The following is a 22,855-nucleotide window of genomic DNA, read 5'->3' on the forward strand; positions in this document are numbered from 1 at the left end:
TGTATTTTCACATATTTCACTTCAGAGTCTGACCTTTGAGATGAAGTTTTTGAAAAGGACAGTTTATAATTTATCCTTTTACATTCAGCCCCTAGCACGCAGTCTTGTAACATGGTAAGTGCATTTTCAAAGCTGGTGGGAAGGATAGTGATACACTTCCCCAAAATAGAGAATGATCATCATTTTCATCTAATGGAAAAGACAGTTATGAAATGCAAAAACATGGAACAGAACTCACATCCAAGTTTTATTTCTTCATCAAAACAGATTATAATCACTGAATCTTGTTACTGCCATAGAAAAGCCTTTTTAGAGGTGGAGAAAACATTTCAATTATAAATTGTGATTTCTCTCTCTTAATGTACAATGAAAATTAACAAATGGTAAAAACAAACTTAATTATTTGTTCTTGCTGTTTTTCCTAATTGGTCATGTTCCCCCCTCTTCTAATAGGGGAAAAACCTTTTGAATGTCCAAATTGTCATGAACGATTTGCTAGAAATAGCACCCTCAAATGTCACCTCACTGCCTGCCAAACTGGAGTGGGGGCAAAAAAGGGAAGAAAGAAGCTTTATGAGTGCCAGGTATGTGTGTTCTTGTTTGTAGTCCCTAAGAAAAGAGCAAAACCAAAGTGTAACAGACTGTCCTCAATTCAGGACGGTACAGTTTAGAATTTTTTGACCTTACAATGTTAGAAAAGGTATGTCTGTTCATTAGAAACAGTATTTCTAATTTTGGTTTCCTCCAGACTAGCAGCGTTCAGTAGGTTGTTATTAAAATACCAGGCAGAGAATGAGTTGCAGCTCCCAGTCAGCCAAATGATTGCAGGAGTAAACAGTTGATACTCCACTCTGTTCTTATGCTGCCAAGGTGTGATGCTCAGTAGTTTAAGTGTATTAAATGCAAAAATGGGAAAAAAGAATATTTTCTTTTTAAAGATTTATTTATTTGAAAGGCAGAGTAACAGCAGAGAGAGAGAGGTCTTCCATCCAATGGTTCACTTCCCCAATGGCTGCAATGGCCAGAGCTGCGTCATTCCCAAGGAAAGAGCTTCTTCTGGGTCTCCCACGCAGGTGCAGGGGCCCAAGGGCTTAGGCCATCTTCTGCTGCCCTTCCAAGGCCACAGCAGAGAGCTGGATCAGAAGTGGAGTAACTGGGACTCAAAACGGCATCTATATGGGATGCTGGCACTGCAGGTGGTGGCTTTACCCACTATGCCACTGCGCTGTTCCCTTCTTGATTTTTCTAAGGGGTTTTAGGATAGTTTTTTCACCTAACTCTAGATGACACCAGTTTCAAAAAAAATTGTGTCCTAAGTAACAGATAGTCTGAAACTACAGTTATTAACTGTAGAAAACCATGATTAGTGTATTTTTATCCCAAGTAATGTAAAGTTCTAAAAGCTGATGTTATTGGGAGAAAGTACAGGGTTGTCATTTTATATTCCCAAAACTTATATGATACTTTAACAAGGCAGTGTTGTTGAAGTGTTTCCCAAAATGTATTTGTTCACTTTATCAGCTCAAAAGACTGAGCCAAAAAATTATGAAACTAGCTTCGACTTGATTATATTACAGATACTGTATTCATAACATTTTCAGAATAAACTTACAATTTATTATGAATGTATTCTGCAGAGAATAAATGTATCAGTACCCTCAATTTGAATATAAGTAGTGTTAATGTCATATGTTTGGTTATTTCAGGTCTGTAACAGTGTATTTAACAGCTGGGACCAGTTCAAAGATCATTTGGTAATACACACTGGAGATAAACCCAACCATTGTACTTTATGTGACTTGTGGTTCATGCAAGGAAATGAGTTAAGGAGACATCTCAGTGATGCTCACAATATTTCAGAGCGTCTAGTAACTGAAGAAGTCCTTTCCGTGGAAACACGCGTGCAAACTGAACCTGTGACATCAATGACTATTATAGAACAAGTTGGGAAGGTGCATGTGCTGCCATTGCTTCAGGTCCAGGTGGATTCAGCACAAGTGACTGTGGAACAAGTCCATCCAGATTTGCTCCAGGATGGCCAAGTGCACGATTCACATATCAGTGAGCTTCCGGAGCAGGTCCAAGTGAGTTATCTAGAAGTAGGCCGGATTCAGACTGAAGAAGGTACTGAAGTACACGTGGAGGAGCTGCATGTTGAACGGGTAAATCAGATGCCAATGGAAGTACAAACTGAACTTCTGGAAGCAGACTTGGATCACGTAGCCCCTGAAATCATGAACCAAGAGAGCGAGCCTAGCCACCCAGATACTGCCGAGGCTGCCAGGGATCACGAAGATGCTGAGAGTTTAGAGACCAAAACAGCAGTGGATTCCCAAGCCGAAAACACAGGGAATGAAGACAGAACAGCTATGCCAGTTTTAGAATGAAATAGCAAATGAATATATTTTTAAATTTACATGTTGGGCTTTTGAACTGATATATGGGCAGTGTGACTGTCCTGAAGCTAACAGACAAGTGGACCAAAGTTAATCTGTTTCTTGTTGTGCTGAGCTGTTTCTGTCGAAACAGACTGATTCTGATTCTTTTTCTCCCACTTAATGCCACAAAGGGGGGATCTTTCCCATAAATGAAGGGGAGCTTTGAGAAGTATATTTCTGGAAACTTAAATGGGTTATATTCTTATTATATAGTTGGGTACGAATGTATCTATTTTCATTGTGGTAAGGGTTCTCCCTTTTCTCCAGGTCATGTCCTTCAAGTTTCTCCCATATTGTAAAATCATTAGAATACAAGTCTCTGTATTCTAATGCATGTTAGAAAACAATGTATAGGAAGCAAGGCTGCATGAAGAAAAGTGCATTGTTACTGTGCAGTTAAATTTTGGCTCTGGCTTTCTTTACTTTGAACAACATTCTTGTCTACCCCGCTAGCTACAGATGCCATCTCTGCAACAGAAACAGAATGGTGGTGGCAAAACTTCTGGAATGTAAAAAAAATCCACACCCATGTGCCTTTCAAAACCAACTAAACTTACATAAAGCATCTCTGGTTCTTTCAAAGTTTGTGTTGTAAGAAGCAGTGTAGGTGTTGCTGTAGCACTTCATATTTTTGCTTATAATGACAACCACCAATTCTTTCTCATTTAAGTTAGGTTCAGAAATTGCATTTATTGGCAGCTGAAGGGCCATTTCAATTGGAAAATTTGTTTACATCTGTGGTAAACTTTATTTTGATGAAAAGTTGCACTAGTATTTTACCACCAGATGAAAAACAGATGGACATCCTTTAAAAATTAATGTATTTAAAATACAGAGAAAAACGTGTATATAATATATCAGGCTTTGTTTTGAATGGAATCTTTTTTTTTTTTCCCAATCCTTAATGTAAAGATCTTGTGCTATAACTTTTGAAGCCATACAAATAAGAGTGCTAAACTGTGGACTTAAAAGTAGGTGTGTAAATATTTTTAATCAGTATTACTTGGAAAATAAAATATAACAACCATATAAAAATAAACCAATATGCTATTTTCTTTACCTGTTAAATACTGGGAGATATTTACCTTTTTAAAGTAAACTTTAAAATTATGTGTTCTTGACTCTTTTTTTCAAGTTACCCAGTGTAGAAATTGGCTTATGGTCAGGTATTTTCTGATGTGTATTTATCTATCTTGTTTGCCTTCAGGTATCTATGTTCCTGATAAATTTTTAGTTTTGTTTTGTGTTTTCTTTTTTTTAACAAAGCCCTATCAGTGATCTTAAATCTATAAATTGCTAGCATGTAGTGAATTTTGAATGCTGAAAATAGTTCATACTAGTGCCTTTAAATGTTTGGGGGTTTTTTTTGTGTTTTTTGTTTGTTTGTTTGTTTGTTTTTTTGACAGGCAGAGTTAGACAGAGAGAAAGGTCTTCCTTCTGTTGGTTCATCCCCCAAATGGCCACTACGGCCCCCACGCCACACTGATCCAAAGCCAGGAGCCAGGTGCTTCCTCCCGGTTTCCCATGCGGGTGCAGGGCCCGAGCACTTGGGCTGTCCTCCACTGCCCTCCCAGGCCACAGCAGAGAGCTGGACTGGAAAAGGAGCAACCGGGACAGAATCCGGCTCCCCAACCAGGACTAGAACCTGGGGTACCGGCGCTGCAGGCGGAGGATTAGCCTAGTGAGCCACGGCGCCGGCTGCCTTTAAACCTTTCAAACATAATGGTAGAAGACCTTTGACCACAAGGTAGAGATCAGAGACAGAGGCACATCAAAGCATTAAAACTCATTATAGTTTTCATATTTATCAAGGCCTTTCAAGACAGATTGAAGGGGCAGGTATAGTTCATTTTCCTTTCAAAAAGTATAAAAGCTATCAGTACACTCAGAATACCAGTAAATTTGATTACAAAAGGGAGGAAAACTACTCATTGGTGGTAAATTTTTGTTAACACTTTGTAGTTGGCAAAACACTTTAAATATAACAAAACAGTTATTCAAAACTGATGTGTATTTTCTGGATATTGGCTACTAATTGTTCTCTACTAACATTCCTCTTGAGGTTTTAAGCTATGTTTACCTTAATAATTGAGCAGTGGAATATGCACCATCGATCCTTACAAACAGAAATCCTAAGTGCACTAGAGATTGTGTTCCATTGTTCCAACACTGACTTTGTGACACCAGTTGAGTGTCCAGCAATTCAGTTCTGACACTGCCCAGATGCACAACAGACACACACACCAAGGGCTCAGCTCTGCGAAATTGCCCCCACTTCAGACACCAGCCGCAAACGGGGTTTGTTAAGCTTACCCACACTTGGAAAGCCAACTAGAAAGTCATGGTTCTTAAGTCCTTCTATCCCCAAGTGTCATTGCTAGAACAACTCCCAGAACTCAGGAATGCACTATCCTTAGTTTTACTGTAGGGGATACAGCTCAGATACAGCCAAATGGAAGGGCTGTATTGGGTAAAGTGAGGGTTGCAGAGGAAGAAAACATTTCCACACCTTCCTCTCCCCTGGCGTGCCACTCAGCAGGTTGTGTTCACCAACTTAGAAACATCCTTAGTGAATTTTCATAATCTAGGCTGATGAAGTCATCGGTGTCTGGGGATGAACCTTCAGCCTCTCTCCAGGTCTCTCCAGTTGTCCACTCACGATTGGGTCCTCTGGTGGCCCTCCCTCAACTTGAAGCTATCTAGGGGCCCCCTGCCTTGAATGAATCAGGTTCACATTTACTGTATTTTACTCTACCACATACTTCATACTGCTGATTGTCATAACAATACCTAGATTAAGATCAGGCTAGAAGATACTCGAAAGCAACGCATCATTCAGCTAGTAACTAACAGAACCAGAAGTCAAAAGTGCAATTTTATGACTCAAAAACCTGCATTTGTAGCCACTGTCAATGTTAAAGCATAGATCGCATACCTCCTGCTTTAGAAACGTGTTTGGGAAGGCATTTGACTTACTGGCAACACAGGGAGCAGGGTTTTGAAAAACATTTTTTAAACGTTTACTTTGAGAAGATGGCTTCCATCCACTGGTTTAGCACCCTAAGTGTCCCCGACAGCCAGGAGCCCAGGCTCAGTCTTTTTCCCCCGTGTTAGTGGTAAGGACCCAAGTACTGGAGCCACCACTCACTCCCTCTCAGGGAGCAGCGTGAGACCCAGCCCTAGACGCTCATAACGAGGGTGTCCAAGCAGCATCTTAACCACTATGCGAAGGGCTCACTCCTAAAGTTAAATTTTTATAAGCTTTCTAATAACCTTGAAACCTACCCTCTATAGGTTTTACAACTTCATAAATTCTTCAGGAAAATATTTCCTTGACATTAAAGCATTTTTCTGACATTTGCTCATTGTATTAAAGTATTGGAAGGTTAATTTAAATCACAGGTGATTTAAATTAAACAGGTAATGAAAAGCATTTCTAATATTCACTAAAGCAAGTAGATTTCTAGCATCAGGCTCTGGGGGCATAATGTGAGGGCGGAGAGCCTGTGTCAGGTTGACAGTTTGAGTCTTGGTTTCTAGGCAATTTCCCTATGCAATTTTAACCTATATATTATCATGTTACAGAATCTGAGCAGGCTTATATCTTTTAAAGATATATAAAGTTTTACCCTACAGTTTTATTATTTTAGAAAGAAAATACACTGGTAGTATGAGTACTTTTTTTTTTTAAAGAATTTCCTTGCCTTTCTGAGAGCCTCCCCCCATCCCCCCGCCTTTAAAGATAAACCCTATCCTCCACAAACAGGTGACTGCTCTCAAAAACCAAGGAGGCAATATAGTTCCAGGTTCTAGTTTCTTGCCCATGTCAATGGACAGAGCATGGAGCTGTCCAAGGTTTTACTTCTTGCCCTTTGTCTTCCTGACCCCTATAGTCATCACACCAGGAGACAGCAGAGTAGAAAGAAAGCGCATAGACTAGGCAGAGCGGCTGGGTTTGAGTCCAGCACCAGCATTCTACAGCCGTAGGACTTCAGCCTCATCTGCCAATCCGAGGATAATAATTCCTAACTCCTAGATGATTTGTGAGGATTTGACTAGTTACTCTTCTCGAAAGTATTCATTACAGTGCCCGACAAACAACATTAGAAAGGAATCTGAGTTCCCTAATTTCTACCATAAAAGGATTTCAGACAAGCTGTTTTTCTTCTGAGCACTTTTGCCTGGGCAATTGTGAATACAGGATGCGGAACATAAGCAGGTGTAAAGATCGGACGCAGAACCAAGCCTTAGGGCGCTCAGTCCCGGCTGTGGGACACCTGCTACGTGATCAGACCTCTCTGAACTCAGTTTCCTCCTCTGTAAAACGAAGGGCTTACCCTCCAGCAAACAACCCCATGCTTTAGTATTCCGTGAATCACGTTCCCTGCTCTGCACTCAACCCACTGACTTGGCTTCCTTGTTTGTAAACTGGAAGAATACTATCTGGCATCTATCATCAGCCAGAGAGGATGGATCATACCCAGGGGTGGGCAGCGGAACGGGGCCACTGTCTAAGCGGCACCAGCGGAGCCAGGCCTGATGGATGCTCGGAACCCCGCTAGGGGTGACACTAGCGCTTCGTTCTGCAGAGCCTAAACCCTGCGGGACTCGCCCAGACGAGCTGTCACTGTGTGTTGCCGGAGCCCTCCGTTCTGTTGCGAGGACACAGAAACCCCCGCTCAAGGGCTTGCAGCTGCTAAGTGGCTGGGAGCCGGGTCGCCTAGGGGGGACCCTCTCCGCTGCAGGCCGGGACCCCCTCCCGCGCGTCTGCAGTGGGTGTCCCCGCGCCGCGCGCCCCTCCCGCCCGGCTGCCATAGAAACCGGCTCCGCGGTCCCGGCCCGCGTCCCCTCGCCTCCCTCTTTCCCCTCCCCCGGGCCAGCCCCAAGCTCCCGATTGGTCCTTCGGGAAACGCTGCGGGGCGCCTGGGTCCCCTCCGCCGACACCAGGCAGAGGCCGGCGGGCGGGGGTTGCCGGGCCGCGGGCGGTCGCATTGACCGCCCCTGACAGCTCCGGCGCCGGAGACACCCCGCGCACCGGGACCACCACGCACCGCCCGCGCCTGCCGCCGGGAGCGCCTGGCCGGGCACCGCGCGGCGCAGCCTGCGAGCCAGCGGCGCCACCAAGGTAAGCGCGGGGTCGTGGGGCGGCAGCCAGCACCGCCACCCGCCCGCCCTTCCTGGGCCAAGCTGCGGACCTGAGCGGCCGGGAGGAGGGCGTCTCCATCCCGCAGCCCGAGGGAGGGGGAAGAGGAGACCCAGACTGCGGCGTGGTGGGGTCAGGAGCAGATGAAGGGCGCCTTGATTTGCCCGCAGGGCCGGGGCGAGGGCGCGCTCGCGCGTGGGTGCCCAGGGCATGTGCGGCGCCCGTGTCCATGGGCGCGTGTGTGCCCCGTGTCCCCGTGTGCCCTGTGTGTGCGCGCCCACCCGTGAGCCCGGGAGAGCGGCTTAGCGCTGGACCGAGGCACCGGCACGGTCTGCAGGTTTGAGACAAGGGCTGAGACCTGGGCGACCTCCTCACCGGCGCTGGCCGCGGCTGCACCGGTAAGGGAGCGGGCGTCTCGCCGCTGCGGCCAGGGAAACGACACCGCCCGGCACACCCCGCAGCTGGACGCTCGCCGGGGCCGGGGGCTGCCGTGGGGAGTCCCTGCGAAGTGAGGAAGAGCCTCGTCTCTTCCTCCCAGAGGTCCCTCTAGGGATACGAAGAGCCCGAGGACTCGACCCCACCGGGAAAGGACCGCAACTGGGACTCCGAAATGCCGGTGCTGATGGGCTCCCCGGGGCCTGGTACACCCGAGCAGACGGCGAGGCCCAGGCACTAGAAGAAGGCGCTCCTGACTCTGCGGAGGACGGAGAAGACGCAGCCATCGGCACTTCGCCCCTTGGCTCCCCTGTTGGTTACTCCTGAGTTCAGCAGACAAGAGGGCTCTATGTTAGGACCGCCCTCCCCCACCCCGCTCCCCCTCCCGCTTCAGAATCAGAGCGAGTGAATCACATGCTGAGCTCTCGGCCGTGTAATTCAGACAACTTTGGAAATTAAACAAATTGCATTTGCCCTGGAGGCCACGGGAATCCGAAAGGGAAACAAACAAAACCACGAACAAAATATCTATTCCAAGTGGAAGTTTAAAACAAGTTTTGTTTATGGCAATTTTTTTTTTAAAAAAAGTTCGAGAAATATGTATCACACAAGCTTGCATCATCAGTATTCGATGTGATTCACAGAAGCGCTTCAAGAGATGGTCTCTGTGAGTGTTGCAAAACGCTCCTAATTTCAGTTGCCATGGTAACTGAAGAAGTCGCCCTGTGCTGTTGAGAGGCTGCCTGCCTGGAGCCAGGAGCTGTTCTGGAGGGCACTCCTCGTGTCCCCTCGTGTCACCATGGCAATCACCGAGCTTATAAAAAGATGCTTGTTCCTTTCCCCCTAAAGGACTCTTTTGAAGTCCCAAGGCTGGTTGTTGTTTTTAAATTTTATCTTTTCAGAGTTTTCCATCTGTGGAAAACAGTTCCCTCTCAGACAGACGAGAGTAAACACTAACCCCAGCTTTCTTTCCAGAGCTGACTGTGCTGTGGTGGACGTTCAAGGAGTCCTGGCCTTGGACCAGAGCTCCCTCTCCATTTAGCATTTACGTTTGGAATCCTAGCTCACTTTCTAATTAGTAGATGGGGAAGTGTGGGTGGGGGTCTTGGGAGAGATCGTTGAAGGAAAAGCTGAGCCCAGCCCTCCGTGGCCTGGAGTTTGGTGTGCTGCTGAATTTGTCTGGTAAAGCCATCATGGGTTTATTTTGGGCTTGACCACTGTTAAGTGGTCAGCCTGGAAAAATCTTCCAAGAGGCCTCCTTCTGTGTGAGAAAAAAATGCAGGGTGGATATTTGGTTTGAGGTGTGTTGTGTGTGTGTGTGTGTGTGTGTGTTGATAATTAAACTGCATTTAAAATAAAGGCAGGATTATATGAAAATCGAAATGCCCCAGTAGTAACTACACATAGACCATAGGGCCCTTTCTGTTCTTGGTTGGCCCCAGGTTTTTCATTAAGAAAGCTCAACTTGCAGCAAGCAGTGGTACCATTTCAAATATTTTCAATAGCAAGAGTTGATGTCTTTACAGCACCATGATTTTTTATGCCTCCATAATTCCTCAGTTTTGAATCCTGTAAATGAGTTTTACATGTTGATAGCTGTGGTTTTAAAATCTGAAAGCCCCCAGATTTTACATTTTTAAGAGAAGAAAAGCAAAGATTTTTGTCTTGACAATTTAGCATTTTCTCAGATTAGTGTTTCCATTTTCAGAAACTTAAAAATTGAAATGCAATTTTAAATCCAACTTTATTCTTTAAATCTGGTCACTGTGCTTCTCCAGGGATTATTAAAGAGCCTTACTTGATGGGCTGATTTTATTTTAGTTGTTAATAAATAGGTTGCTTATAAAATTGGTTCTGTGCTATATCCTGTCATTTCTTACTGTCATCCTCTAGAAAAAGTTCTTCAGTTGAAGTTAGAAATTTTAGAAGACAATGTGCTGATTACTTCTGAAGTAGTTCAAAAGCACAACTTGAATTCAGCACATCACATAGTCTTAGAGGGCTTACTCTCAAAAGTTTCAGGCTTATCTCAGCCATTACACAGCACACTGAGGAATAATGGCCACTTCGGTGGGCAAGGTGTGTGCCTAGGGTGAGTGATCGCAGCTCATCACCCAGCAAAGCAAGGGACAAAACTCTAAATCACTCGGCAGGTCTATAAATAGAAGGATCAGCCAAGCCTTAGAGAGAGCCAGAGACGAGAGACAGGGAGAGGATGGCAGGAAGAATTTAAGATCATACAGAAAAATCAAACCCGAAGAAAAAGAATCTCGACTGATTAAGGGAAAGGGAGTAAGAGAGAAAACATGGACTGCAAAGAGAATTGCCCGGAAGACCAGTTGCAGAAGAGGAAACTGAAAAGAACTTCACTTTTCCTCTTACAAGGATTTTCCAGTGAGCACTAGGGTCTCTATGGAGCAGAAACCTCTGACTTCCTCAGGGAACCCTTGGAAGGCCTGAGCTACAGATGGAAGTGTCCCTGGTTCATGCTCCAGGGACTCAAAAATCTATCGTGACTCATTTCTATTTCAAGACCCTAAAAGTACTGATGTTCTCCTAAGTTACTACTCTTCGCTTCATTTTATTTTTATTTATTTACTTATTTATTCGATGTATTTATTTATTTATTTGAAAGGCAGAGTTACAGAGAGGCAGAGGCAGAGAGAGAGAGAGAGGTCTTTCATCCACTGGTTCACTTCCCAGATGGCTGCAACAGCCAGAGCTATGCCGCTCCAAAGCCAGGAGCCAGGAGCTTCTTCCGAGTTTCCCACACGGGTGCGGGGGCCCAAGGACTTGGACCATCTTCTGCTGCTTTCCCAGGCCATAGCAGAGAGCTGGATCGGAAGTGGAGCAGCCAGGATTCGAACAGGCGCCCATATGGGATGCTGGCACTGCAGGCGGCGGCTTTACCTGCTGTGCCACAGCACAGGCCCCCCTTGGCTTCATTTTAATACTAAAATCTCCACCCTAGAAGGAGCTTAGGTCTTAGTACCATAACATGCGACCTATGTTAGAACATGTTTCTGAACTGTGTCTGTGTGAACTTATACCCACCCCGACATGCAATGGAAACAACTTCCCCTCTTTCATATTTATTTCCCCACACACTTCCCCTGCCCGTGGGAGTCATGGCTTTGGCAATTATTCCCCACGGACTCCAAATTTGTCACAAATAAATTACTTCCTGTGACAACTCCTTCAGGTGCATTTCTTGTACTTCACCAGGAAGCAGGCCCACAATTTTGGCTGGGTGACAGATCTACTGTAGCTGCCTGCTCCCCGCCCCGGTGGTGTGGGCTGAAGCCACTTTCCACCTCCACATCTGCTGCCCTGGCCGCCCAGCAAACCTCTCGTCCCGGTACTTAAAACCCTGCAAAGTTTTCAACAGTTTTGTTTGTTGGGATCATTTAGTTGAGGTGATTTGTAGACACACCAGATTGTATAATTGGAACTTACCTTTTTACTTTAAAATTTTGTCTAAATTGTGGTCAAAATAATACATTCATCTATGTTTTTAATTAGAGAAGATCAATTGATTATAACAAAAACAGAAGTCCCACTCCCCAGATACAACCACCTTCAGCTCTAACTGTCTCACCAATTACTCCCCTACTTCCAAATACTTGTTTGCTGATTCTTGATTTTTCCACTTGAGACAGAATCTACTGACATTATATGTGAATATATAACTCTCTTACTCTACCCTTCCATTTTTCTCCATTTCTGCAATACAGTCTGTGAAAGGGAATCAGCCAGTGAACTAGTAGCAAAAACTCCTTCGTTGTCAATGCCAAGCCAGAGGATGAGATGTTTCAGACGGAACTGTAGACAGAGCAGCCAAGTTCAGCTCATGGATGGTTCCCGGTAGAGAGGAACTGTTCTTGCTGGTGCGCAGCTGTTGTTTGACTAAGTCAGACTTTGTACAGCACTTACACAGAGCAGTTGGGGAGGAAGAGTTGTGCACTACACACGGAGGAGGAATAGCTGCGGGGGACAGGGCCTTGCACAGACCACAGTGGAAAATTCTCAGTCCCTCAGTGGCTCTCATAAATCACATCATAACTATAATTAAATCAATGCTGAGTTTACATTGTTATGAAAGTTATTGTTCACTGCAGATCCAAGTTGTAAACTGTGCTTTATTTCATCTTTGTCTTTCTTTGTACAATTTCTTGAGAGAAAAATAATTACTTTTTTTCATTTCCTCAATTTTTTGGAACCTATTGCTATACCTTTCCTAAATATTCCAGTGGCTCTGTGAAACACCTGTCCTTGGTGTTCTCCTCACAATGGACCCTACTGGACAATCATTAGTGCCTTCCAAACCCCTCCCCAGCACTCCACAGTGGAGTCCTCCATCCTTCAGTCAGAATCAGTTTCTACCCCTGATGCACGCTGACATTCTGAGATTTTCCTTCTGTGAGAATTTCCTATTATGATTTCCTGTTTGTTGTTGTTCACTCCTTCATTTTATACAGTACCTGCACTTGCACTGACAGTTTCTTTAAAAAAAAAAAGATTTATTTTTATTTATTTGAAAGGCAGAGTTACAGAGAGAGAGAGAGAGAGAGAGAGAGAGATCTTTCATCAGCTGGTTCACTCTTCAGATGGTCGCAATGGCCAAGGCTGGGCCAAATTGAAGCCAGGAGCCAAAAACAACTTCTTGGTCTCCCACATGTAGGGAGATCAAGAACTTGTGTAGGGCATAAAGAACTTGGGCCATCCACTGCTGCTTTCCCAGGCAGCAGGAAGCTGGATCGGAAGTGGAGCAGCCAGTCTGGGACTGGCTTTACCCACTATGCCTCTATGCCACAACACTGGCCCCTCTGATAGCGTCTATTTTTTTTTTAAGATTTATTTTATTTATTTGAAAGACAGAGTTACAGAGAGAGAGAGAGAGAGAGAGAGAGAGAGGTCTTTCATCCACTGGTTCACTCCCCCAAATGGCTGCAACGGCCAGACCTGAGCTGATCTGAAACCAGGAGCCAGGAACTTCTTCCAGGTCTCCCACATGGGTGCAGTGACCCAAGCACTTGGGCCATCTCCTACTGCTTTCCCAGGCCATGGCAGAGAGCTGGATTGGAAGTGAAGCAGCCGGGACTTGAACCAGTGCCCACATGGGATGCCAGCACTGCAGGCGGCGGCTTCAACCTGCTGCACCGGCCCCTGATAGCTTAAGAAAGCATGATGGCAGGCAGGTGCTGGGCAGCAGTTGAGATGCTGCATCCTCCAATTCTGAAACATCTTTCTGCTGGCAGCCACCTTCCCCGGCATCAGATGAAGGCTCAAGTACCCGGGTCCCTGCTGTCCATGTGGGAGACCCAGACTGAGTTCCAGGCTCCTTGCTGCAGGAATCTGGAGTGTGAACCAGCAGATGGAAGATCTCTGCCAGTCTCTCTGTCTCTCTGCCTTTCAAATAAAATGAAAATAAATAAAAAGTCTTTAAAAAGGGTATGGAAAGTAAATTTTGAGACCTTGTGTACCTAAAAATGTCCTTATTGTAGTCACACTCTCCCACTTAATTGATACTTTGCCTGGGTGTAGAATCTAGGTTGGAAATTAATTCCTATAAACTTTTGAAGACATTGATTCATTGTTTTCTAGCTTCCAGTGTTACTGAAAAGTTCAATCCCATTCTGATTCTTTACTCTTTGTATAAAATCTATTTTTTGTCTCTAAAACATGTAAGCATTTCTCATTGTTTTATGAAAGTTCACTGAAGTAGGGATTCACTTTGTACAGATTATGTTCATCTACCTAGTGGGCCCTTCAACCTGAAAACTCATGTCCTTTACTTCTGGAGAATTATGAATGGGCATATTTAGAAAGTCACTTTTCCATGTCATGTATTTTTTGTTTTAAGGATTTATTTATTTATTTGAAAGAGAGGCAGAGGCAGAGAGAGAGAGAGAGAGGTCTTCCATCCGCTGGTTCACTCCCCAGATAGCTGTAATGCCTGGAGCTGCACCAATCCGAAGCCAGGAGCCAGGAGCTTCTTCTGGGTCTCCCACATGGGTGGAGGTGTCCAAGGACTTGGACCATCTTCTACTGCTTTCCCAGGCTATAGCAGAGAGCTGGATGAGAAGCAGAGCAGCCAGGGCTCAAACCAGTGTCCATATGAGATGGCGACACTGCAGGTGGTGGCTTTACCCGCTAGACCAGAGCGCCAGCCCCTCTACGTATTGATTGCTGTTGATTGCATCAGTTGAATACTTTGAAGTTTGAATGTCTCAGTTAATGCCCTTTGAAATCATGCCAGCTACCAGGCCATTTTCCAGGTTCGGCATATGTACCTCTTGGCTGGGAAGCCAGTTCTTCTTCCATTCCCCCTGGGCATGGGATGGATGTAAAGAGAGGTCCTCCCATCATGTATGGGAAAAGCTCCTCCCTAGAGCAAGACAGGTCCTAGCTTTCTCTTTACATTAAAAGCATCTGGAATGGTGCCCAAAAGGCGTGGGCCACAACAGAATGAGGGAAAACTCGTGTGGAAAGATGATGGAAGAGTGCAGGCAGGTGTGAGCAAGAATGAGAGAGAATGGAATTTTGATTTTTCTCACCACATTTTTTTTCTCATTCATATAGGAATCATACCTTTGGCCTTCCTAAGAGTTTTAATACTTAGTGCATTTGCTTTATGGTGCATGTTAGCTTTAACATATAAAATGCAAAGACAACGAATTTGCTTTAGATGAATCTATAATCTGATAGTCAAACCTAAAATGATGACACATTTTTCATGCCAGCAATTGGTGTTCTGTAGAGTAAATCTTTCTCTGGAATAGAAGTTTGCTCACCCCCTGTTCTATAGTTAAGATAAGAAATCCAAAGACGTCAAGTACAGGTCACACTGCTTCTCAAAGGAACACCATCCTCACTCGTTTCGAAGCTTTTATCTTTCTCCTCTCCCCTCTCTCTTTGACTACCATGTGTCACATTTCTTCTCTTTTTAAAAATCCTTTTTTATTTATTATAAGAATGTCTTTAGGTGCTAGCATTGTTGTGTAGTGGGTTAAGCTGCCACCTGCGATGCCAGTATCCCATATGGGAGCCAGTTCATATCCTGGCTGCTTCCCTTCTGATCCAGCTCCCTGCTAATGTGCCTGGGAAAGCAGTGGAGGATGGCCCAAGTGCTTGGGCCCCTGCACCTACATGGGAGATCTGGAAGAAGATTCTGGCTCCAGGCTTTGGCCTGGCTCAGCCCTGGCTATTGCTGCCACTTAGGGAGTGAACCAGTAGATGGAAGATTTCTCTCTCTGTCTCTCCCTCTATCTCTGTAACTCTGTCTTTCAAGTAAATCAATAAATATTTTTAAAAAGAATGTCTTTATTATCAAACATTATATGTATATTATACATAATACAAAACATATTCCAGGGGCCAGCGCTGTGGTGTGCTGGGTAAGGTTGCCACCTGCAGTGCCAGCAACCTATATAGGTGCTGGTTTGAGACCTGGCTGCTCGATTTCTGATCCAGCTCTCTGCAAAGGCCCAGGAAAGCAGTAGAAGATGGCCCAAATCCTTGGGCCCCCACACCCATGTGGGAGACCCAGAAGAACCTCCTGACTCCTGGCTTTGGGTCCACGCAGCTCCAGCCATTACGGCAATCTTGGGAGTGAACCAGAGGGTGGAAGACCCTCTCTCTCTCTGCCTCTGCCTCTCTGTAACTCTGCCTTTCAAATAAATCTAAAAAAAAAAAAAAAAAAAAAGACATTACAGAGGCAGCAAGCAGCAGTGGTCAAACCTTAATTATGGAACCAGATTTTTAGTTTTTTTTTGTCAACTTCTCATTGCTTTAAAATACGTGAGAGGAGCTTTTTGGGAGAGAAAAGATTTATTCTGGCTTAGACTTTGGGGGTTCGCAGTTCAGGATCAGGCAGACCCATTACAGTGGTGTTGCTGGGGGCTAGCAATGGCAGAGCAGGTGCCCGGGAAGCAGAGAGAAGATAGATAGAACTTGGCCTAAATAACCAGCACTCTTGCAGCAACCACCTTGGGGCAGCAAGCCCCAAACAACCTAAAGCTCTCCTAGTGGGCTCACCTCCCGCTCCCATAGTTAGATCCAGTCTGCTTCTTAGTGCACCAACCATTAGCATTAAGACTGTGGGATTTAAATGTCTGCATGCATTTATGGAGCATAACACTAGGTCAAGCCCTGGCTGTGTGGCACAACCACTATGTGTGATCTTGGCAGGTGATTTGACTTCTTTGTGCCTCAACTTTCTTGGGCATAATAATAGAATCTACCTTAGAGAATGTTGTAAGAATTTAATTTTTATTTCTGTAGAGCTCTTAAAATCCAATAAATGTCATTCTTCCTCATATTATCGTCAAAAATGGAGAAACTAATAATAAAATGAAAGAAATGGTCATCTAATCTCCTTTATAATCCTAGTCAAAGAGGTTACATGGTTAACATTGCGAAACATTATTTGTTTAGTAAAAACAAAGTGAAAATTTTGGAATAATGTACTTACTGCCTTATTATTGCTTTTCCCACGTAGCTCTGTATTTTCAGGTTTATCTTTCATGATATTGAACAGTCAGTGTTCTTCTGTAGGGTGTATTTGTTTTCTGGATTAATCCCAACTGAGAACTCACAAACCAGGTTCGGCATATGTACCCCTTGGCTGGGAAGCCAGTTCTTCCATTCCCCCTGGGCGTGGGATGGATGTAGAGAGAGGTCCTCCCATCATGTATGGGAAAAGCTCCTCCCTAGAGCAAGACAGGTCCTAGCTTTCTCTTTACATTAAAAGCATCTGGAATGGTGCCCAAAAGGCCACAACAGAATGAGGGAATACTCGTGTGGAAAGATGATGGAAGAGTGCAGGCAGGTGTGAGCAAGAATGAGAGAGAATGGAAGAAGTGGGACATGACTCAGTGGGTCCACCAGGCCTGGGATGGGAATCGCCCCACCCACAGGGAAGAGGCTTTTCCTTGGAACCTCAGAGACTGGGGGGCTGGGACGCCAGTGAGAAGGCTCCTGGGCGCAAGCCCCTCCGGGGAGCTCCGGCTGCTTTGGTCTGCCCAGGCTCCTCTGGCGAGAGCTGACCCAGTTTTAGTCTCCCACAGTGCATGACAGTCACCACCCTGCTTCACTCACACAGGACATATGTGGCCAGAAATAGCCACTTAGCAGCATGTTCAGGGTTTTAAAATTAAGCCTCGAACAGCCCTAGTGAAGATGTGTGCCACTCGAAGGCACAGCACGGAGCATGGGACAAATTCGTGGCAGTGGGCTCATGTTCGGCCACGCTGCACATGTTGCAGAAGTAAGCAGCTTCCTGGGAGACTGAGAAGCTCTTAGGAGGAGTGTGGGCCAGTGGCCAGCTTTGGGCTGAGAGAGTCGGAGGTGAAGAGAAACATTTCTGCCTGGCCTGGGCTCAGACTCCCTTGAGGCACTGTCTACATACAGCCTATCACGCCCATGTGCGAACAACTCTGAAACCACTATCTGCCAAGACAAGTCAAAATTTGCTAATGTTCTGAAATGTCCAAGCTGGTTAACATCTATTTAAAAAAAGAACCAAAAACAAATAAACAAACAAACAAACAAAACAAAACATGGACATATCATGTTTTGTTGCCTTTTTTTTTTAAGTTGTAATATTGCAGAGCTAAGTCAGTACCCTTGGCCTCACCAGTGTGTCTCACTGCTAGAATGTTCAGTGAGAGTTGTAAATTGGTGACTCAAACCTTCTAATTCCTTGCTGGATTAACTGGTGAACATTGTTCGTTGGAACAGAGTATAAGAGGCAAATGCAGAAAAGGTGGCAGGTGGTATGGTGCAGTAGGTTAAGCCTGCATCTCATAGTGAGTGCCAGTTTGAGTCCCGGTTATTCTACTTCCCTCCCAGCTCCTGGCTAAAGCATCCAAGAAGGCGACAAATGATTTCCCAAAGACTTGGCCTCCCACAGAGATGCAGATGGAATTCTGGGCCCCTGGTTTCAGCCTAGCCCAGCCCTGGCTGTGGGAGGCATTTGGGGAGTGAGCCAGTGAATGGAAGACTCTCTCTCTCACTCTCTCTCTCTCTCTCTCTCTCTCTCTCTCCTCTCTGTCTGCCTTTCAAATAAATATATTTTTTTAAATGCTTGATTGATGGAATATCTGTCTCTCCCTCTATCTCTGGCTCTGTCTTTCAAATAAATAAATAATTCTTTTTTGAAAAAAAGACTTGTTTTAACAAAGAAAATTACTGTAAACTAACTGGAATAAAACAGTAATAGCTAATCTAATTTAGGATTGCTTTTGGCTGAGAGTAACAAAATAATTTTCTGCTTTAGTTAAAAGTTAATTTTCCTTGCAGAAGAAGGATAGGTGATAGTTTTGCTTTAGCTGCCGTCAGAGACACAATTTGTGCATCTTTCTGTTCTGCTACCTTTCCTCTGTCCTCGTACTTACCTCTTCATGGGCTTTAGTTGGCTGCTGCCTCTCCAGCCGGCTTCACACAGGAAGAGAGGGAAAGGACGGCGCTAGCCACAGCTGTCCCCTTTAACAGAAGGGCATGTGGAATCAGAAACCCTCCCCAGGCCCCCCTGGCCAGTGTGTCTCATGGCCATCCCAACTGGGAGGGAGAACAGGGAGTTGCCTTTTCTTTTATAACTGAAGAAGACGAGGAAAAGAGAAGGGAGTTAGTGAAGATGTCGAGTGAGCTGATCTACACAATGCCAGCCACCCTATTACTTACTGATGGGGCACCCGTGGGTCCCTGTTATCAGGGCAGCCCTGGTTTACACCTGTTGTCCCGGAGTGATTACTCACAGCACACCATTCTACCCTTAAAAGTGTCTTGGCTTGAATAGTGTGGAATTGAGCCCTTGCTGTTTATTGCTGGCTCTCATTAAATAGTGGTTATTAATAAGACATACAGGGGCCGGTGCTGTGGCGTAGTGGGTAAAGCCACCTGCAGTGCCCAAGTCCTTGGGCCCCTGCACCCACATGGGAGACCCGGAAGAAGCTCCTGGCTCCTGGCTTCGGATCAGCCCAGCTCCAGCCGGTGCAGCCAGCTGGGGATTGAACAAGCAGATGGAAGACCTCTCTCTCTGCCTCTCCTTTTCTCTCTGTGTAACTCTGACTTTCAAACACATAAATAAATCTTAAATAAAAAAAGAAAGACATACAGAACCCAATTATAAGATAAATGACAAGCCACGTTCCTGTGTGGTGAAAGCCAGCGTGGTGCAGGCAGGAGGTGTGCAAAGTGTCCAAAGGAGAGAAGTGTATGTGAACTGACACATGGGTTGGGATGAGCTGGTCTGGATGGACACAAAGTACAGGGAGAGCTGTAACACCAAAAGGATGAGAAATAAGTGGACTGAGCACATTTGACAGCTGGAAATGTACACAAAACTTATCACAGGGGCAGGTGCTGTTGCACATTGGTTAAGCTGCTACTTGGGATGTCCGTACTCCATATTGGAGTGTTTAGGATCAAATCTGACCGCTGCTTTCTGATCCAGCTTTTAGCTAATGTGCAGCCAGAGAGGCAGCAGATGATGGTTCAAGTCGTTGAATCCCTGCCACCCATGTGAGACACCGAGATACAGTTTCTGGCTCCTGGATTTGGCCTGGTCCAGTCCCAGCTGTTGTGGGTATTCGGGGAGTGAACCAGCAGATGTAAGATCTCTGTCTCTGTCTCTCTCTGTTGCTCTATCTTTCAAATAAATAAAAGTGAATAAATACACATTTTTTTAAGACTTGAGACCAGGTGCTGCAGCATAGTGGGTAAAATCACCACCTGCAATGGGTGTTGGTTTGAGACCCAGCTGCTCCGCTTCCGATCTGGCTCCGGCTAAAAGAAAAGCAAGGGAAGACACCTCAAGTGACTGGGCCCTGCCACCTGAGTGGGAGATCCGGAAGGAGCTCCTAGATCCTGGTAGCAGACTGGCCCAGCTCTAGCCGTGGCAACCATCTGGGCAGTGAACCAGCAGGTGGAAGGTCTCTTTCTGCCTCTCCCTCTCTGTCTGTAACTCTGCCAATCAAATAAATGAACAAATCTTTTTTTAAAAAAAATCACAAAAATTCTACATGTGAGAAGAAAAATATTTTCCTAAATTATCCATGAAGAGCACACAGTAAAGTGTGGCCTTGAAATAATTAGTAATGAAGTCCTCTGTGATGGAGTGAGAATGTCTGCGTCCTCCAAATCTTTATAGCTGCTTTTTTATTTTAACTTCAGCTTGGCTTTTTGATCTCCCCAGATTGTTTTAGATGCGTTCATTCTGTTGGGGTGGTTGGTGGACTGATGGGGTGAGAAGAGGCAAATGAGGAAATGTGATTCTTGTCTTATCCCTGCCACTAGCTAGTAAATAGCTTTACCTCTGCATCGATTACTTCAATACAAAATGGACTAAATCATCCTGTAAGCCCCTCTGCTGTATTCCTTCGGTTGTCAAGGGAACCATGAATCTGCCAATCTGTTCAGAGCCTCAGATTAATTTGACTTAGGGAAGTGTTGAGGGGCTGGCGCCGTGGCTCACTAGGCTAATCCTCCGCCTTGCGGCGCCAGCACACCAGGTTCTAGTCCCAGTCGGGGCGCCGGATTCTGTCCTGGTTGTCCTTCTTCCAGGCCAGCTTTCTGCTGTGGCCTGGGAGTGCAGTGGAGGATGGCCCAAGTGCTTGGGCCCTGCACCCGCCTGGAAGACCAGGAGAAGTACCTGGCTCCTGCCATCGGATCAGCGTGGCGCGCTGGCCGTGGCGGCCATTGGAGGGTGAACCAACGGCAAAGGAAGACCTTTCTCTCTGTCTCTCTCTCTCACTGTCCACTCTGCTCCACTCTGCCTGTCAAAAAAAAAAAAAAAAAAAAAAAAAAAAAAAAAAAAAGAAGAAGAAGAAGAAGAAGAAGTAAGACTGCAAGGGCTGGTGTTGTGGCATAGCGGGTAAAGCCACCAACTGCAATGCCTGCATCCCATATGGACGCTGGTTCGAGAACTGGCTGCTCCACTTCTGATCCAGCTCCCTGCTAATATGCCTGGGGAAGCAGCAGAAGATGGCCCAGGTGCTTGGGCCCCTGTACCCAGGTGGGAGACCTAGAAGAAGCTCCTGGCTCCTGACTTCGCCCAACCCAACCGCCTGTCATTGCAGCCATTCGGGGAGGGTAGACCTCTATCTCTCTCTTGTCTCCCTCTCTCTGTAACTCTGTCTTTCAAATAAATAAATCTTAAAAAAAATAAATAAATAAGAAGAAAAAGAAATAAGACTGCAGGGGAAAACTGAGATGAGACCATGAAGTGCCTAAAGTCCAGCTAAACACACTGCTATTTATTTATTTATTTAGGCAGAGGGAAGGCATTTCCCAAGCAGTGTGGAAGGAAGGTCAGTGTGAAGAAAATGGTGTGCCAGATGGGTAGAAGAGAAAAAAGAATGACAAGGAAGAACCTCTCCCTCCACCGTCACCCCTCGCCAACACACACACACCAGGTTCTGAGCTCTTGTGCAATGTCCGATGACCTAACTACGTACCTGGCCCAAAGAGCAGAGTCTTGGTCTCCAGAGAGCCAAGGCCCAGGCTTAGCTCCCCTTGCAGGGCTCCTGTCCTGAGATGTTCTAATCACCTTACAGGGCTAATCAGCTTGACACAGCCGATTGCTGTTTCTTTAATATCACCCCTCCACCCTCATTTTGTCCTCACTTGAATGATTCTGGTGGCCTGTAGTTTTCCTTCTGCCATCTCCAGCTCACCCCTACCCCACAACTCCTGTACAACTTAAAAGCTCCCTTCAGTTCCCCAGGACAGCAGTTCCTGGCATTGTAGAATTGAATTCTTACTATCGCTGTTAACATTTTATTAGGTCTATGGTAATAAATGCACTAACCTATTGTGTTTGTTTAGTGGATCATGGTGACATTACCAGAGCTGATCTCAACTTTCCGTAAAAATCCACCTTTCCTAACAGACAATCCCAATGTTTTGCAACCTTATTTCCACAACACTTTTATTTTTGAAATGAAAGATTTAGAATCTAGATAATCTGCGTGTTCAGTCATCCCAACCTGTGTTTGTTCAGATTTTCCTTTGGGAAACAGTGCTACCAGATATCACAGGGCCACTCTCGGGTGTATTCAGGCCAGGGATATTGATGTTTAAATTGTCTATTGAGAAGGTCATTATGGACTGAAGTCCTCAAGGTACCGAGTGATACCACCTGGACCTGTTCCAGGATCCTGCCTGCAAGTGCTCACAGTGTGGTTTAGCATCCACGGGTAAAGGCAGGTGTTTTGGCACAGCAGGTTAAGAAGCCTCTAGGGACACCCACATTCCATATGGGAATGGCAGTTTGAGTCTTGGCTATTCCACTTCCGGTCCAGCTTCTTGCTAATGTATCCTGGGAGGCTTGGTGCCCTGCATCTCAAATGGGAGACCTGAATGGAAGTTCCCAGCTCCTTGCGTTGACCAGGCCCACCCTTGGCTATTGCAGGATCTGGGCATTGAATCAATGGGAGGGAATCTTTCTCTCTCTCCGCCCCCCTCTCTAGTGCTCTATCTTTCAAGTAAATGAAAATAAACTTTTTTAAAAGATTTAAATATTTTTTTTAAAAGTCAGAGTTACACAGAGAAAGAAGAAGAGGGAGAGAGAGAGAGGGTCTTCCCCAGTTGGCCGCAACGGCCAGAGCTGGCCCGGCCCTTGTTTTTGTTTTTTAAAGATTTATTTATGAGACCGGTGCTATAGCATAGTGGGTAAAGCTGCTGCTTGCAGTGCCGGCATCCCATATGGGTGCCGGTTCAATTCCCAGCTGTTCCACTTCTGATCCAGCTCTCTGCTATGGCCTGGGAAAGCAGTGGAAGATGGCCCAAGTGCTTGGGCCCCTGCATCTGCATGGAAGACCCTGAAGAAGCTCCTGGC

General features: G+C 45.5%; 2 protein-coding genes across 18 annotated transcripts in view; both read left to right on the plus strand.

Annotated features, from left to right (window-relative positions):
- Positions 1 to 3,550, plus strand: part of ZBTB35 (zinc finger and BTB domain containing 35) — a 35,718-nt gene extending 32,168 nt beyond the window's left edge. For all 16 annotated transcript variants that reach the window (XM_008262162.5, XM_070056682.2, XM_070056688.2 and 13 more), the window contains 2 exons: positions 454 to 584; positions 1,707 to 3,550. In XM_008262162.5, the coding sequence (XP_008260384.1) occupies positions 454 to 584; positions 1,707 to 2,387 (812 nt within the window). In that variant the 3' untranslated portion in view covers positions 2,388 to 3,550. The remainder of the gene's footprint in view (positions 1 to 453; positions 585 to 1,706) is intronic.
- A 3,781-nt stretch (positions 3,551 to 7,331) lies between these two features.
- NIM1K (NIM1 serine/threonine protein kinase) overlaps positions 7,332 to 22,855 on the plus strand; it is a 72,125-nt gene continuing 56,601 nt past the window's right edge. Inside the window, exon 1 of one of the 2 annotated variants that reach the window (XM_002714012.5) lies at positions 7,332 to 7,563. The gene's annotated coding sequence lies outside the window, so the exon portion shown is untranslated. The remainder of the gene's footprint in view (positions 7,564 to 22,855) is intronic. The other variant, XM_089312758.1, reaches the window with a different exon arrangement.

Source organism: Oryctolagus cuniculus, chromosome 14, assembly GCF_051225735.1.
Source record: "Oryctolagus cuniculus isolate XC-2025 breed Fujian yellow rabbit chromosome 14, ASM5122573v1, whole genome shotgun sequence".
In the NCBI taxonomy this organism is placed as follows: domain Eukaryota; kingdom Metazoa; phylum Chordata; class Mammalia; order Lagomorpha; family Leporidae; genus Oryctolagus; species Oryctolagus cuniculus.